Below are 17,971 nucleotides of genomic sequence, written 5' to 3' on the forward strand. Positions count from 1 at the left end.
CGAAAGTATATATACTTGAAGGAAAAGTAATTACTCCTGTAGAAAGAGGATGGCAGGACTCACTGTATTTAGAGCCTACGTTTCTATGCATATGAGCGTGCCTTCTGGCCTTGCTCGAGACCAGCGTGGCTATGTAGAACAAACAATGGTGTCACTCTTCTGAGCTTACGTAAAAATAAGTTCTGCTCTAACGACCGGTTAAATTGATGCCTGGGCGTCGAGGTATGACGAAACAACAGCAACATGCGTTTAGCACAAGTTAGAAAACTCTGTTCGGAGGTAGTTGTTACGTCGGCGTGGCCGCCATGAACGCCACGCCAGGCACATTGGGCCAAATTGGGCACGCCGGGACGGCGGCCGTAGAGACGCACAGAAACGCAGACAGGAACCGAGGCAGCAAGAGTTCATAGCATAGTGCGCGCGCCTTAAATAGGCTGAGCGTAAGCGCCCCCTCAGGGCGGGTCAGATACGGTTTCGGTCTTGAAACCCCGATACAACAATAGTGAGGCAAGGAAGTGATGTGCACGCAACCGCGTCTAGACCATTGAATACTGCCACGCATTCCAAACAGCTCACCCTGCATTTACAGCGAGCAGATGCAGTTGCGGTAGCGATAGTAGAGGTATACACCTATTGACACGCAGATCCCAAATAAAATTCCTAGCAAACGGGGTGCTTTAGACTGACGTTCCAGCAAACTAGAGTGACACGTTTTTACAGTTTGTCTTATACAGACGAGACTCTTCAGCCAGGTGAAGAGGATCATCGCATTTGTATCGGATGAAAAAAATGCTTCACTGCTCATACCTTGATATGCGTAGAATTCTGCGATGATAGCGAATGAAAGGAGAGGGCAGAGAAACGCAGGTCACAGAGCTGGTCGTCGGAGGAATACGGCGAGCTTGCGCTTGGCACGCGCTACATGGTCGCACGTGTGGGCGGGAGCCTGCCGCATTGTCTTCCTCGTTTGGTTTCCAAAAAAAAAAAGAAAGTACGAGGATTACGACATTTTCTATTGCTTAAGTTGAGCGCAGCTTCGAGGTCGCAAATACATTAAAAGCTTACGCATACGTAGCGCTAATGACGCGAATACGCAGCAATCGTTACGCTAATGTAACACGACGATGCAAATGTGACACTATGAGGCAAAAAATTGATGGATGAGCGGCGGCTGTATCAACGCTACACCGGCACACCGTAAATTTATTAGATGCGACGCACAAGCTTCTGGTGGTTTTCATTGCGATAATAATTATATGGACACTCCAGGCGCATTTCTGTCGTCGCCATCGCCGTAATGTTCCGTCGGAAGTCCAAGGGCGATAACATCGCCGCCGCGCACCGTATGCCATAAGTGCGAGTGAAAGCGTGTGAGGGTGAGACGACGATAGCGGCTCAGCCTTGCGCGTGCATCTCGTTGCTGTCTTTGCTGTTTCCTATCGAGCATGTGGCTCCGACCCACTACGGGGGATACGCCGAGACGTGTGTTGTATATTCCAATATACAATGAAAAATAAAATTTCAGAATTTCTGGAGACATAGTACTGCATAATATGAAAGTATCCGGTAAAATAAGTTACAGCACTTTTACGCGCTTTTACGCGCTTTTAGGCGCGATCACGCGCTGGGCCACCACTGGCGCAGCAGATTTGGGCTTTAATCGCGTGGCGGTATGCTCCCTCCTGCTTCCTTCCTTTGCATGCCTTTCTGGGCCGTTTCACGGACATCACTTGTCTATACACTGCGAAATGAGAACAGCGCAGACGTGGTGTATTCTCGAACGAAACCTTCCTTTCCTTTCCAGTGCGGTAAAGGATCACATTTTTTTCTATAACTTACTTTTGCACAGGTAATGAACTGGGTGGAAAAATAAATAAATGAAAGAAGGCACTGACGGTTTGACTACGTGTCTCGTTTCTTGGCTGCCCATGAGGTGGCGTAAAATGGTGATACCTGAAGAATGAATCTATAGACAAAACCAATAAAACTAGAAGCCTTGGGTTGAAAATTATGTCTCGATGTATAAAGTTTCGAAACAACTGCAGCCTTAACGAAATGACGCAGAATTTCGGAATCGCGGAGAGTGATGCCGGCGACTGTCTGCGCGGAAGAAACATTTCCTTGCCGTATCGTACACGCAGTGGACCGTCTGGACAGGGTTTCGGTCCCGTTATCGCAAGAAATGTTTTCTTATCTCTGCTCTCTCTTGCAGAAAATGTTTTCGCTTCCCGTCTTCCTCACTGTTTTCGTTTTAGCATACTGTCATTCTTGCTAAGGCAGACCTTGGTGCATTCGCTCGGTTTGCGATCGCGGCCCGCTCTGCGGAAGGGGACGATCATATGCAATTAGCGCAGCAACTCCCATCAGCACTGTGCATGGCTTGCAACCACGTGGAAAGAAAGTTTGCGAGGCCAGCAAGGCGGTGACATGAGGACCGCGTAGAGGCGCGAGACGCCCTCTCTCGGCAGTCGTTTGTTCGGCGCTGCGTTACTGTATGAATGCCATGATTGTAAAAAAGAAAGAATGTAACCAGCAGACGCTATTAATTATTAGGATTTGACTGTACGACAGCCACTTATTTGAGGACGTCTTCAATATTTTTTCTGCTGTGTTGTAAGAAACTTCTGGATCCCTGTTGAGTTTGATTACCTCAACAGGACATGATCCCCCTCTATATAAGAATTTCGCATGGCTCATATACCGCATGTTCAATAGTCTCATATCAGCACATATGTCTCATATGAAATTATAAGATACGTGGAACATGTGTCACTTGAGAATAAAATTAAGATTAACATTGAGATTGGCAAACTGCCTAGGAACTTACACCTTTATTACAGCGTAGCTGAATTTTGAGGAAAATGTCCTTAAGTAGGTCATTTTCTTATATCAATCAAATCCGAATTGGTGGCGGCTATAGAGATTTATACAGTACCAGTAGCACCCACGACGATAATGGAAGAGGGAATAGTGTAGAGGAATTTGACATCCCACAAGTAATGCCAGAAGTAGTAAAGAAAGCCTTGGGAGCTATGCAAAGGGGGAAGGCAATTGGGGAGGATCAGGTAACAGCAGATTTTTCGAAAAATAGTGGGCAGATTGTTTCAGAAAAACTGGCCACCCTGTATACGCAATGCCTCATGATCTCGAGCGTACCGGAATCTTGGCAGAACACCAACATAATCCTAATCCCTAAGAAAGGGGACGCCAAAGACTTGAAAAATTATAGACCGATCAGCTTACTGTCAGTTGCCTACAAAGTATTTACGAAGGTAATCGCAAATAGAATCAGGAGCACCTTAGACTTCTGTCAACCAAAGGACCAGGCTGGATTCCGCAAAGGCTACTCAACAATACACCATATTCACACTATCAGTCAGGTGATAGAGAAATGTGCGGAATATAACCAACCCTTATATAAATAGCTTTCATTTATTACAAGAAGGCATTTGATTCAATCGGAACCTCAGCAGTCATGAAGGCATTACGGAATCAGGGTGTAGACGAGCCGTATGTAAAAATGGTGAAATATATCTATAGCGGCTCTACAGCCACCGTAGTCCTCTAAAGAGAAAGCAACAAAATCCCAATAAAGAAGGACGCCAGGCAGGGAGATACGATCTCTCCAATGCTATTGACAGCGTGTTTGCAGGAGGTATTCAGAGACCTGGATTGGGAAGAATTGGAGATAAGAGTTAATGGAGATTACCGTAGTAACTTGTGATTCGCTGATGATATTGCCTTGTTGTCACGACTCAGCGTCGATGCGTTAGCTCCTCCTGAGTGGTGGCATAAAGGGGTGGAGTCTGGTGCCTGGCTTTCGCCAATTACCGTCGTGAACGAGACAAAGGCCTGATGAAATCAAGCAAAAGCAGTGATTTAATGTGATTGCTCAGCAACAAAATAAACTGACGTTATTAAGTAATGGATATGAATATGTTAGACGGAAACAGTACAATTACAATACCAAAGGACAGGTGTAACCAAGTTAAACAATTACTATGTGCATTCGCAACAGGAACAATGGACATCAGTTCCAACTAGATTCCTAAACAGTAATCGAGAAGGCAAATGTTTAGAGTCCACAGTCCACAGAATCAAAAGCGACATACAGTCAACCGGGCGCGCCGGCAGTCCGTCCCAACCGATGCGGCCCGTAAGTGACCCTCGAAGTCGGCGCCTCGACGTCGGCGGCTGGCTTCCACGGCGGCCGGCGGTGTTCGGTGTCGGGGCGTGATGTCGGCAGGTTATTTGCCCGGGAGTTGCTCGGCGTTCGTTTATCGTCCCCGGAGCAGACTGGTGAAGTGTAGGATCGGCGTGCTTTTATAAGCCTCTCGAGGCGCCAGCGTTCACTTCTTGTCGTCTAGACATGGTTCGCACACGCGCACACTGGTCCTCGCCGTAGTTCGGGCTCCACTGGCGGTCACCTTCACCGGCAGTCAATTTAATCACACACAAAACAATAGCTGCGGACGAGGACGGCTTCACGTAGGCCGGGCTTGCTTCCACCGTGGTTTAGACTCTGCTTGCGGTCACCTTCACTGGCAACCAATTTAATAACACACAAAACAACAGCCACGGATGCACACGGCCTCACGTAGCCCGGGTGTGTAGCCACCAAGGTTCCAACCCTACCAGCGATCACCTTCTCCGGCGAACACATTAATCACACACATTACAGCAGTCACGAACACACATAGCTCAACGTGCTCTGGATGTACCCAAGATCACGTTCTCCACCGTTTGCGAAACGGTGCGGCACGTAGGCTTGTGGCCCACTCTTAAAGAAGCGATGCTTAATAGGCGTGCATACATAGGATGCGGGGGCGGAGAATTGAAGAAATAACGCGACTTTTGTGACACTTGTCTAGTAACTCAGGGGACCAATTGCAATGCATGCTCACTGACCTGGAGAGGCAAAGCAGAAGAGTGGGCCTAAAAATTAATCTGCAGAAAACTAAAGTAATGTTTAACAGTCTCAGAAGAGAACAGCAGTTTACGATAGGTAGCGAGGCACTGGAAGTGGTAAGGGAATACATCTACTTAGGGCAGCTAGTGACTGCGGATCCGGATCATGAGACTAAAATAATCAGAAGAATAAGAATTGGCTGGGGTGCGTTTGGCAGGCATTCTCAGATCATGAACAGCAGGTTGCCATTATCCCTCAAAAGAAAAGTGTATAATAGCTGTGTCTTACCAGTACTCACCTACGGGGCAGAAACCTGGAGGCTTACGAAAAGGGTTCTACTCAAATTGAGGACGACGCAACGAGCTATGGAAAGAAGAATGATAGGTGTAACGTTAAGGGATAAGAAAAGAGCAGATTGGGTGAGGGAACAAACGCGAGTTACTGACATCTTAGTTGAAATCAAGAAAAATAAATGGCCATAGGCAGGGCATGTAATGAGGAGGGAAGACAACCGATAGTCATTAAGGGTTATGGACTGGATTCCAAGAGAAGGGAAACGCAGCAGGGGCCGGCAGAAAGTTATGTGGGCGGATTAGATTAAGAAACGTGCCAGGACAACACGGCCACGATTAGCACATGACCGGGGTAGTTGGAGAAGTTTGGGAGAGGCTTTTGCCCTGGAGTGGGCGTAGCCAGGCTGATGATGATGATGGTTTTTTGTTAGATTCAATTTTTTTTTACGATCACCGAGATGGGGTGATAGGCGTATTATGCCCCTCATGGCTCGCATTTATGGAGATGTGGGACATTTAGCTGAGGTATCAAGACGGCAAGTCGGGCCAGTTGGTTAGGATTCATTGTAAGGTTCGTTAGAGCGCAACACAAGACACGGACAAAAGGAAGGTATAGAACAACGACACAGCGCTGAAAAATTTTTTTCGTGGCATAACTTCCCATACCCAGAGACCAAAGTTGTCAAAGAAGTAACTAAAAAGCCGCACATACCCAGTGTCCTAAGTTGTTGTCAAAGGGGATCATCGAAGAGCATCACATATCCACTGTTACGTACATAATGACCGAAGTTAGTCCAACGGCTAGGTTTGAACCGCGTTCGCTCAGCACAGCAGCCCAATGACTGATGTGACCCTGGGCTACACAGTGAACCAAGTGGGCTGGAAAGAGGTTGGGCGCAGCTACCTCGCTTGTTGTATGCAGTTTCTCGCCTGAATAAGATATTTTTGGTTATAGTAGCAGCATGGGGCCGTACAAGCTGCAGGGTGGTGAACACTATTTTTTCTGTTCATATGACCTCCATCCTCTACGATGCAAGGACCCATTTTAGGGAAATTTAGTCCTCACGAAGAGCCATCACATTTTTTATGCGATCTTCAATCGGTACTGCTGCACTGTAGGACAAATAAGTGCTTGCGCCATCATGCGGTTTAAAATCAACCACCGCGATCACTCATACAATGAATGCTCATGCATCGGTCTCGTGCACGAGGTGCTGGCGCAGTAAATTTGAAATGCGCGGTAGTGACACCGGTGGCTGACGGAAGTAGGCTCACGATTGGGGCTTTCATGTTTTGGGGTTTCATTGAGTGTGGCCGTACATGAAAATTCTTATGTTTACTTTCAGCACCCAGCAATCATAAGGTTAAATTTCTTTGTTCCCACATTGCACTGGCAATCTGCAGACGCTGCTCCTCACCGCCGATTAGGAACATTGCGCAGCGAAAACAGTGCATGAGCATTGCACATGGCTAATGCTACGCGCAGCATGTTTGCGCAGCCGAAACTTCCCCTTTCTCTATTTAATACTGCAGCCAAAGACTACTGAGTGGTTCCCCCGCGACATCGTTGTAAAGTGGGCATCGCGTGACTACTTCACAAAACGAGTTATCTCCGAATCGTTCCGTGCCACGCGACGGCAGCACATTCAAGCCGCACCGGGCCGTGCCTCGCACAAGCCAGAAAACAGGAAAGGCTTGCCGAGCCCTGGTTGGCAGGCCTTTACACCTCGCCTGATGAAAACGTCAATTGAATGTCGCGAAGTATGCAGCATCCATAAGCGATGGAGTTATGTGCAATGAAAGTCAAGCTAACGGCCTTTTGTTATTGCTGTTAGAGGTTGCTAAGGAAATATTCCCGTCAACCTTCCCTGGGACAAAAAAAAAGGCCATGCTGTGCTGTTGGCAGTGATTTTGCTACCGTGGCTAAAACTGTACACGAAGAGAAAACGGAGTGAAACGCAATTATTATGCTTTAGTTTCCTTCACTTATTATGCCCTAATACCTGCTTCACTTATTGTGGTTATAAAAGAAAAAATTCGTAGTGAATGTACCTGCATCAATTTCTTCTGCTGTAACTGATGCACATTTTCGCGTTGATTATGGGAGTGCGAGAGGCTGCACTAGCTCTAACAACCATCCTCGGAGTTGCAGCTGCTGACGCTGAGCTCGTTTACCGAAGAGCACGCGTACTTTTGCGTGCGCTGAAACACCATAATTTAACATCGCGCTTGCAAACACCGATTCATTATTTTTGTAATTCAGCATTTAGTGAGTCTAGAAACGACAGATACATTCGCAAATTTTCGAAGTCCTGCATGGCGGTGTACATTGCAATCGCCATTTTCTGGTGTTTTTTTTTTTCTCTTTTTGTCCGTGCTGCAAGCCAATATATGATGAGCAAGATGCTCGATGTCGTAATTTACTGCACTTGCCTATACTTGTTGCTTGCGACTCCTGCTTACGAATTCATGCTTCTCAAAAACGTTCCTCCACTGAAAACCTCCAGCTCGACTCAAAAGAGTCATTGCTAACACTACCCTTCGACAGAAGTGGCCCCTACTTTTCATTGACAATCAATGGCAGTTGTTGAGAAGCGTAGCATCTTTTTTAGGCAATAGGCGATGCTGCACTCAACTCGATGGCAAAGAGCGTATATGTTCCTATGGGTGGGCAGCGCAACCCGGACGAAGGATGAGAGGAAGTCGTTCAATCACCAACTCGCCCAGTTTGCCGTGTTAAGAGCGTATGCATGTGCACGGTGACTCCGCGTCTATTGTTTGGAACGGAGGAAAAGCTCCGAGCGAAGAATGATTTCGAAAACGATGGTAAACAGTCTCTTTGGTTTTGCTTCCACAACAGGTGCGTCGCACCTCAGCAGCTCGGCGTGGAGCGCGGTGCAGGCTGCAACGCTGCGGTTCGCGCAACAGCGGACTTTGGCCGCGCGTTCAAGTGCGACGTCCGAACGCCCATGGTTCCTCGCAATGTGTTCCAAGCGTCTCACTTTTTCTTACACCAAACCCATAGTTTACGCACATTTTTGCTTCCCTTGACTTTATTTATTATTCTATTTCTGTACCGCCGTCATTTCTAAAACGTTGACTTCTTTCCGTGTTATAAGGTATTGAAGCTGTGAGAAGCTTTTGTTGCCGTGCGTTGCAGTGTAATTTTTAATATGAGCCCTTATTTTTCTTTACGCTTGATGTCATGTCGCCCGCGTCGAAATTCGATGCTCATCGTACTTTATTTCGAGGACACAGCTGCGAGAGTTGTGTATATGGTGGTCGCACAACATATACTTTTCAAAGGGACATGCATTTCCATGTTGTTCGCATACAGTGTCTTTGGCGAGACGTCCCCTTTAAACTGTTAACGACTATTTTAAGTATAACAGCAAGTGCCATGCGCTCAGTGAATGACGAACTAAAAGCTCACACGCTGTAAACGTTGCTGGTTATGTGCGACATACAATCTCAGAGCCTTCCTTAGGTTTTGAACCTTTTGTCACGGGATAGCACTTGCTCATATGATGCAAGCTTTTGGTCACGCTGTAACGTTGCTATGGTATCGTCTGTGAAGTCGCTGCCTCTATACTAGACGTAGCTTATCAAAACTCAGTTTTGAGTCATATAAGTGATACACAATTACAGATGCGACTTCTTTGTGCTATTTTTCGCATCAATGTAACACCTGCTTTAGCAGGTTCCTGTGTCGGGCTGCGAAGTCGTTGTGCACAAAGGACTTTTTGCAACTAATCGGGCGTATGTTTTGTTCACTTCTAATTTGGCTCGCTCGTTCTCACAAGCCCCGCCAACAACATACTGGCGAAATTTGTATGCAAACGGTATGCTGCGAGGTCCCCCGCTGGTGCCCAACTAACGTGCTTAACTAACGTAGTGATTAAGTACCGATATGGTAGTGATGAATTCGACCTTTGAAACAAGAACTGCATGAGATCAGGAATGACGTTCCCGAAAGTATTTCTACAACCTTGGTGATTGCGTCAACCGCCCTCGGGCACTGGGCAGTTAGGCTTGGCCTGGGCAGGGCGCATAGCACACACACGCGCTCAGGTGGCCCGAAATAGACTTCTCCATTATCTGAAGTGCTGTCGACTTATCAAGTCCTAGCCACGCCTTCTCCCCAGATGACCAGTTTGCCCCTGCCATAACTGTAGCGTCATGTAGCGGTGGTTGCGTATCGATCGTTGTGGCGAACAATCCACGGGATCTGGGCAATCGCGACAAGCTTTGTAACGGTAAGTGGATATCGTTACGGAGTGACACAAGAAGAAGACACCCACAGACGAAGAACACAATAATACATCTGTACATCAGGCGATTTCCCATAATGGGGACGAGCCATTAACAGAGGGCAAACAAAACAAAACAATCTTGGGAATGGCCTGGCACACAAATTTTTTGCTCAGCCGTATTGATTTTGTTTGTGCATATTGTCATATTCTTCCATAGTCTGCCGCAATGCAGTTATACTTTTCTCTTGTTCACTCGCACCTCACTTACTGCAGCTTAACATGGAGTATGTGTGATAAGACTGACGCACAAAAAGTTATCACCGTGAAAGAAAATGCATTGAGGCTATTAACTAGAAGACCAAGTAGCCACAGAAACCTAGTCTCTGTTTTGAACGATACAAGCTCAAATTACAAGTTCTTATCTATCACCATATTAAACAAGACCTTTCTTCAATCAGTAGCATGTACCTCAATTGTGACATTTATTTACTTGCGCATGACCGCGCTTGTCTTGATTCACCGACGATAAATAATGGCGTTCAATCACTTCATCAAATAGTAGAAATATGGAATACTTGTACTTGTTTAATGGATATTTCACAGTTGAGCAGATGCGTTCCTTATTTCAGAAAAGTGCCGTTGCTTGTTGACTCAGATTGAAGAGGTGTTTTTATGGTTTCTGTACATGTCACTTTAATCTATTGCTTGCAATGATTGTTTTATTCACTTATGCATATTTCACTAGATGTTAGTTGTAACCATATGCCCAACGTTAGGTTAATAATATAGTAGCAGCATGCATTTGTTTTTCTTTTCACCTGTGCGATGGACTTTTCTGTACTATACTGCATTTGTATTGAACTGTTTCATGATTCTCTCGCGGACCCCGCTACTGTTCCGTCTTCATGACATGGGATGTAGGCCGCGTATGGAAACACACTTTGCCCGTTTCATCACCTGGTTGGCATGATGCAATGTGCTATACGTGTGCGTGTCTGAATAAACCAACCCAAACCCCAAACAAAACAGTCTGCAAATACACCGTATACATATCTTGCATTCCTGTAACTCTATTGTGCAAATCTGAAGCCACAAAATATCTACGCTTTTATTTATTTATCAATTAAGATTTTTAAGCATAAATAACAGGCATGGTAAACATCTAGAGGCATATAAAGTGCAGCAACCTCATAGTTGATGGACTTTAAAATATTTTTCTGCGGTGGCGTGAGTTTTGTGACAAACTATCAAGGAAAGCTGTAACAGATCACCATAAGTAGATGGTAAGGACATCATGCGTATCTCTGGAATCTTTGAGCTCTTTCGTGTGCACTAGCTCTGATTCGTCCACAAGCGGAATAATTTTTGACATCTGTTCTCTAACATGTCCTCCTATACCGCCTCGGTCAGAACCAACGTTACTAGACTAACTTCAGTTGTAAAACTCCCCGCCCGCGCGCTTACAGCCGCTGTCGCCACTTCTGTGACAGCCGCCAGAGGGCAACGCTGTTCCATCGGGCTCCACGGCAGACGCCTCGTCACAGCCTTGAGCTCGTGCGGACGGGCAGTTTGCGCGTTTTTCACGCTCGCTGGCGTTTTCCCTTGTCCGAATTAGTGATACCACAGGAAAGCGGTATCCACCTACAGCATTAAGAGTTATCGCGCCTGTTCGTTAATACTTAAAGAACTGCACGAAAGGAAGAAACGCATACAGCGAAGCGCAGAAGCTGCGTTTCTAAATGTCGTGTGTTTCTTCCTGTCGTCTTAACATTTCGCGCAGTTTAGGCTCACGAGCCTGAATATCTGCCCAGAGTGCGTGATTGTAGAATGATCTTCATCCCCACCGAAGCTTCTCACCACGCCAAAGAAGCGCTGCAAAAAGAAAGATGAGGTCGGTCTTGGTGCACACAAGCCACAAATAAATAAATAAATAAATAAATAAATAAATAAATAAATAAATAAATAAATAAATAAATAAATAAATAAATAAATAAATAAGTTGGATTTTTCATTCCGGGAAGATGCTTAATCAGCGGAGCTGAAACGTGCGGCCCCTGTGTTTATCACTGGGTTAATCCCGAGGGTTCATTGAAGTATTTCTCAGTCATGAGGTTACACACACAATCGGCTGCGACGGAGAGAACGACGTCACTGACGGTATGCCCGCAGTCCGCAGTTGTCGCTTGCGTTCGATGTCTCGAGTTTGCTCGGTGGCGTGGTTAGCAGCCTTCGCCTGCGATTTGCCGCTTGCGATTCTTCGAAATTATTTCTTCAAAAATAAATCGTTCTGTTACGTAAGACCATGAGTGGCTCATACTCCCTTAAGCAATGGCTCATACCCCCGTAAACGCGGCCTCCCCATTACGACGACCGAAGTGAAGTGAAATTCTACGGTGGAAAGATGAACGGCCACGCAGCCAGCTGTGGAAGACGACGACGAACGCGGGAGCAGTGCCACGAGCACGTGCCGTGGATTTCGCAGAGAGTTCGCGGTCGGCAACGAGGAATCGCTCTGTTCCACGCCGAGCGAAGCGTCGCATTGCTGAGAGCACAGAAAAAGTGGTGCGCCGAACTGTCGACATAATAATAATAATAATAATAATAATAATAATAATAATAATAATAATAATAATAATAATAATAATAATAATAATAATAATAATAATAATAATAATAATAATAATAATAATAATAATAATAATAATAATAATAATAATAATAATAATAATGCCTTTATTTTCCATCCCAAGGATGTGGGAGGGGGAGAGAAAAAGCTACATATCCAGCTTGACGGGCTCTCGCCTCCCCGATACAAAACATGATGTTTAGAAAAAAAAAAGGCAAACAGAACAAGCATATGAGTACAGACAAAAAGGAATATCACAAAAAATGACAATTTTTACAAAAATGCACAATTCCAAAAAAACATAGTGATGTGCATAATATCATGTCGTACATTTCAAACAGAAATTTGTGCCGCCCTTTCACTTATAAGTGAAACAAAATGACGCAAATCTTTTGACCGGGTGCGTTGGAGATTTAAATTGTAATGTTGGCACAGGTTTAACAGATGTGGAAGAGTGTTTCTGAGCATATGTTGCCCGTAACCTGTTCTGAATGAATGTATGTGCCAAATATCGGTGTTTCTGGTACATCGTTCCGATAGCGTCCTATGCAGCCAGGCACGCAGCACTTCGGCATCGTCTGCTGATATTCTTAAGAAACTCGGCGAAGGCTACGGTTCCACGGATGACATGCTTGCTGAAATTCGCTGTCAACAACGAACCACAGAATGCACAAACGCTGCAGCGCGTGCTTAGTCCGGCCTGCCCGCGTAGCCGGCTAGTGAGGAAGTGGAGCCGGGCGCGACTGCAGCGCCACGAAGGCGCAGGCAGGTGCCGGTTCCGCGCAACGGCGCCGAGTTTTAAAACTGAAGCTAGTCTAGTAACGTTGGTCAAAACATGGCTACAATACCAAGCTGCTTGAATGTTCAATGTTTTTTCTATAACTAAAGTGCTGGAATTTCATGTTCATTCTGTACTATATGGGCGAATAAACGTGAACAGCTATGGGCTCGTACTTTACTGGGGGATAACAAGACTACCCGCCGCAGTGGCTTAGCAGGTATGGTGGGGGCGAAATAGAAAACACCCGTGTACTGTACATTGGGGGCAGGTTAAACAACCCAACCACCTCGAAATTATTCCGGAGTCACCCACTACGGCATGCCTTATAATCAGATCGTGGTTGTAGCACGTAAAACCCAAGCAAAATAGAAATCAATTTATTTAATTATCAATGAGATTTGGTTTTTGCCTCCAAAGGGCTGGTCCTTGCCTCCATAGGATTACGATAATATATTTCCAATGCTGGGTTGTTCCCCACACGCTATATGCACATTCTAGGCCATGATGTTCTCATCGACCAACCTTGAAGTGCATCTCGGCACACCTACTTATTCTCCTCCTCTTTCGCTATTGAGGGTGGGGGAAAGTGAGCTACGCCTACATAAAAACGCTGCCAACAAAAGCACTTGCCACCCTGACGAAAACAAACTGCCTTGCTGAAACGGTAGCTTCAGCGACGTTCGTTGTTCTAGCGCGGTTGCTCACTTCAAGCCTCCATCTTCTTTTGCACAACTCTTGTTTTACGTTGAACTGTAGTGCGATATTGGGTAACTGTCAGCCCTGGGTGCTATGGATCACGTGTACGTCACCTTTGTGATGAAAAAAATGATCAAAGTAATAGGCACGTGCATTAGGTTATACATTTATTTGAACTAGTGTAGTAAATGAACTAAAGCAAATGTCCAAGTCAGGCCCGAAGTGCGCGCCTCGTGTAAGAAGGTGCGCTTACCCTTGGTTGGTAACGTTCACGGCGCTGGCTGCAGCCGTTGCAGCCGTGACGTTGGTGCTGTCACCGCTTTGAACAGTGTCCGAAGGCCGCGAATCCAGGCCACCTGCGGATATTTCTTGCCTGGCTATTACAGCGAAGGTATCATTGATATTGCGGTCTTCAGAAAGGCCGACTGAGATGGACAGTCCCGTGTCCGCCTCGTGGTTACTGGCTGCTGCCGCCGGGATCATGGGCTTCGCGGTGGCCAAGCGATCATCAGCCGAGGTGACCCCGGGAGCGCCATCGGCAAGCTGCTTGGCACCGCTGAGCCGGTCGGCCGCCTTGACCCTGGAGGCGATGTAGCCGCGCACGTCTTCGGCGTTCCGCTTCAGCTTGGTGTAGTTGCTGAAGGAGTACGTCAGCACGGCCGCACACCCCAGGATCGAGACTCCGAGCACCGCGATGATAACGTAGAGGCCCTCGCGGTTGATGAGCACCACGGGAAGGCTGACCCTCGTCTGCAGTTCGGCATCCATGATCACTGCAGTGGCGTCGATGGATAACCAAGCACAACCGTGACACAACGGCACCGAACAAGATTTCGGATGGACAACGGACCTGCAGGATAGGATCCTTATGCGTTTATCGTTTTCTTCATCCACTTTTCCCAGTTCTCGTGGCAATGCTTATCACCGGCGTTTGTGCGTAGCCGACCTCGCTGGATGGTTGACCTAGCAGTTCACTAATTAAATTATTTCGAAGAGAGTTATTATTAGAGAAGAATACGTAGAGGGACGGGCATATTTCTCTTAAAATGTTAAATTTTTTTCACTTACTAAGTTATTTTTGTCCGCATTTTGCAGGAAGATCGCAATTTAGGAGTCCAAGTCATTTATTGTAACACTTGGCACAGTTAATTGCCTGGTTTTTACGAAATAAGATAGAAAGCTGCCTCTTTTTATGCGAATCGAACCTGTAGCTACGATGGCGCTAGCATAAACTTGTGTCGGAGCCTGCCGGCAGCTACAGATATCAGAGGTGCAGGGAAGGTTGCTGCGTCTTTTAGAGGTGCGAACAACACTTTGTAAGCCTCACTGAACAGAAACCGCCTGCAGCGGCCGGCAGGCGCCGCCACAAGTTTATGCTAGTGGCATCGTGGCAGCAGCTTGCATCCTTATAAATGAACGCAACATTTATTTTATTTAAAGTCCAGCCAATTAACTGTGCCTAGTGTTACAACTGAATGAAGTAGACTCCGAAATGCGGCTGTTCTGGGAAATATAAGCAAAAAGAGTCCAGCGACAAGCGCCCGCCAAATCATTTTTTCCGACACTTTAGGCTAAATAAGCACGTCCCTTTATGTTAAAATGATAAAGCTAGTGATAGCAAACTCAAACTATACCGCATGCCCTCTTATAAGGAATGGCCAGGCGTTGAGTGACTCGGGCAGATTTATTGAACTCGGAATGCCGCAATGAGGACGTCACACGAAAAATAGTGATGAGCCACAGTGACAGGGAAATGTGAGAGGACACAAGGTAATGGAATTTGACCTAATTATTCTAGAATATTTTCTAGCTTACATTAAGCGCGCAAAAGAAGAATAAAAGAAAGAAATGATGAATCTGAACATAGCAAGTACAAAATAAAGAAATATAACAAAGAGTTTCTGCACATTGTACAACCACCTTGGCACAATAAAAGGCGGCGTAGACATCTACGCTAGTCTAATCGATCCTTTTCTCTTTCGGAATCATAAATGAAACATAATACTAATTGCAGATTCTATGTTACCTAACGGGACAATTTGTTACAGTAAAAAAAAGGGAGGGGGGAATTCATTGATATTTTCGGTAAAGAAACCGGAAACGTAGCAGCCGATACCAAAAATACTAAATGAATGATAATAAAGTATCATTCTCCTTAGAATATTCAGAATATGATGTCAAGTGGAATTAGACAAGGGACCGACAACCTTCAAAACGAGGGTTATTAACTTCGTAGCTTTGCTTGGGGATGATGGCGTCTTTGTTTCTTTAGTCAGTTAATATTGGTCGTAGCTTGCATCACGTTATTTTTTCGCAGGCCATCTCCCAATTGCTATACATGGCCCAAGGCCATATTTATGAGGAGTACTTGACATAAGTTGCTTACATCGAAGAACAAAGTATCGTCTTTCGGCAAACTATACAATCAAGACAGAGGGCAACCAAGGCCGCCTTGACTGCTGCCAAAAGCGTTATGGCTGAAAAAGGCGATGGTGGCAAGGACGTGCCGTGACAATGACGACAACCTCCTTGAAAGCGTTACTTTTCATACAGATCAAACGCACATGCTACAATTTTTGCGAAGCGAAGTTTTCATGAAGCTCCGCTTCATGAAATGCTCTAAATTTGCCCATTTCATTCCGGTGTCTTGGGCATAAAAAAAAAAAACTGGCAAGTGCACATTTCCTCTCGTAGACCCATCCTACACAATGTGACAACTCTTATATTACATTGTATTTCTTCATTTCTTTGTATTTATTGATGCGAAAGCGTCAAACGGGCCATTGAACGAAAAAACCGGCGTATTTCGTCTGAAGCTGCGAAACGGGACCTAAATTCCCATTGGTTGGGAGCCGCCACGTCATGAACGCGCCTCGGGGGAGCTGAGCGGGTGAAAGGGTGCACCTGATGCGTTAGCGCGCCAGGTGTTGCTTGAGGGGAGAGAGCATCACCGCGACGCCACGTCAGCTTCGCTGTCGCTCTCGGAAGCATGTGTTATCCGCGCGTTCCTTGTCAACGCAAGCTCTCGCCTGCGTTATACTTCAAGTATAGTCGTTTCTTAGCCGACCTCCACTGATGGTATGTGTTATAGTTTGCAAATCATAATTATCAACACGTAGCGATGATCTCTAAGAAGCGGCTGGCGTATGCACTATGCACCTTTGTATAAAAATTACTCTCATAATCAACACACGGCAGATGTTCTGAAAGAGCTAGGTGGCTTCTGCGCGACAAAAGCATACTTGTGATCACCATGGAAAAAATATCTGATTGTGACCATGCGGACCTGCCGATGCGACGTGCCGATCATCGTCGTCACAGGCTTGCCGGCAGCCTGTCACCATTTCCGAGAAAGGAGTAGTAGTAATACCACACTCAACATCATCAACAACCAATACATACCTGAAACGTACATTGTCTGTGTACAAATCATGTTTCCTCATCAGACTTAATAAGTAAAACTACTTGCAAAAGAATTCTATTTTATTGTATTCTTACCGGCCTCCCAGTCTTGGCGAACTTACAGCGACTGACGTTCTTGCCTTTTCAGCTATTCAGAAAATTACGTCAAAGAAGGTAGGAGCATGCGATTTCACACACAGTCGCAGAAATGCCACAAAATGTTTGAAAGATCGGAGATGAGAAAGAAATAGAGGCTTTTCACAGGGAGCACGAATCTTGTATGTAAATATCGAACATCAGCACCATTCGAAATGTGTGGCAGCATTGAGTTAATTATTTCTTACTCTATTAGCACTCATAGTTCCTGTAATACAAATACAATAAACCGTCGTAATGTTCGGAAAATCTGCGCAGTGCGCGTTCTTTGAAGGACGGCCCCCTGATGTCTGCTCGGCCCTCAGTACTGCCTGGCGGACTTGCCCCAGAGGACGCGACGTGTGGCTCGCAGTAGTTTGAAGTTGGGCTGGTCGCATTGGCAATGGTGGTAGTCGTAGTACACGTGGTCCAAGAGAACGCATGACTTGGAGAGCTTGGTGATAGCCTTCACCTGGCGTTGACGAGATGCGGAAGAGAAAGTATATGAACAGTGCAGTCAAAGCGGAGAAAAATTCAATATACGCCTACCCAACGCACTGAAACTGGAAGCAGCAAAGGAGCGCAAGAGGAGGAGAATAATATCTGCCTACTACGCAATCGGAGCCTGACTCACTTGCTTTCACTGCATGAGTAATGATCGCAGGCTCCCTAGCGCGTCTTAACTAATGTTAACCAAGCTATTCCTTACTTATTTTTTTAATTATTTGTTTTGGGTACTAACACCAGGGCAAAAAAAGAAAATACTCTTGGTGGCCGAAGATCACAGATGACCAAAACCCGTATAAGTTCCTTAACCGTATTCGTACAAATAAAAAAATATTGTTTAAGCTTCAAGCTTGGCTAACGTTAGCTTGC

The 17,971-nt window shown here is 45.8% G+C and overlaps 2 protein-coding genes across 6 annotated transcripts in view; both read right to left on the reverse strand.

Annotated features, from left to right (window-relative positions):
* LOC135902949 (solute carrier family 13 member 2-like) overlaps positions 1-913 on the reverse strand; it is a 38,398-nt gene extending 37,485 nt beyond the window's left edge. The window contains exon 1 of the mRNA XM_065433289.2: positions 808-913. The gene's annotated coding sequence lies outside the window, so the exon portion shown is untranslated. The remainder of the gene's footprint in view (positions 1-807) is intronic.
* Positions 914-17,288: 16,375 nt separating this feature from the next.
* Positions 17,289-17,971, reverse strand: part of LOC135902945 (uncharacterized) — a 41,747-nt gene continuing 41,064 nt past the window's right edge. For all 5 annotated transcript variants that reach the window (XM_065433285.2, XM_065433284.2, XM_065433281.2 and 2 more), the window contains one exon: positions 17,289-17,567. In XM_065433285.2, the coding sequence (XP_065289357.2) occupies positions 17,418-17,567 (150 nt within the window). In that variant the 3' untranslated portion in view covers positions 17,289-17,417. The remainder of the gene's footprint in view (positions 17,568-17,971) is intronic.

The sequence above is a fragment of the Dermacentor albipictus genome, chromosome 3 (genome assembly GCF_038994185.2).
Source record: "Dermacentor albipictus isolate Rhodes 1998 colony chromosome 3, USDA_Dalb.pri_finalv2, whole genome shotgun sequence".
Taxonomy (NCBI): Eukaryota; Metazoa; Arthropoda; class Arachnida; order Ixodida; family Ixodidae; genus Dermacentor; species Dermacentor albipictus.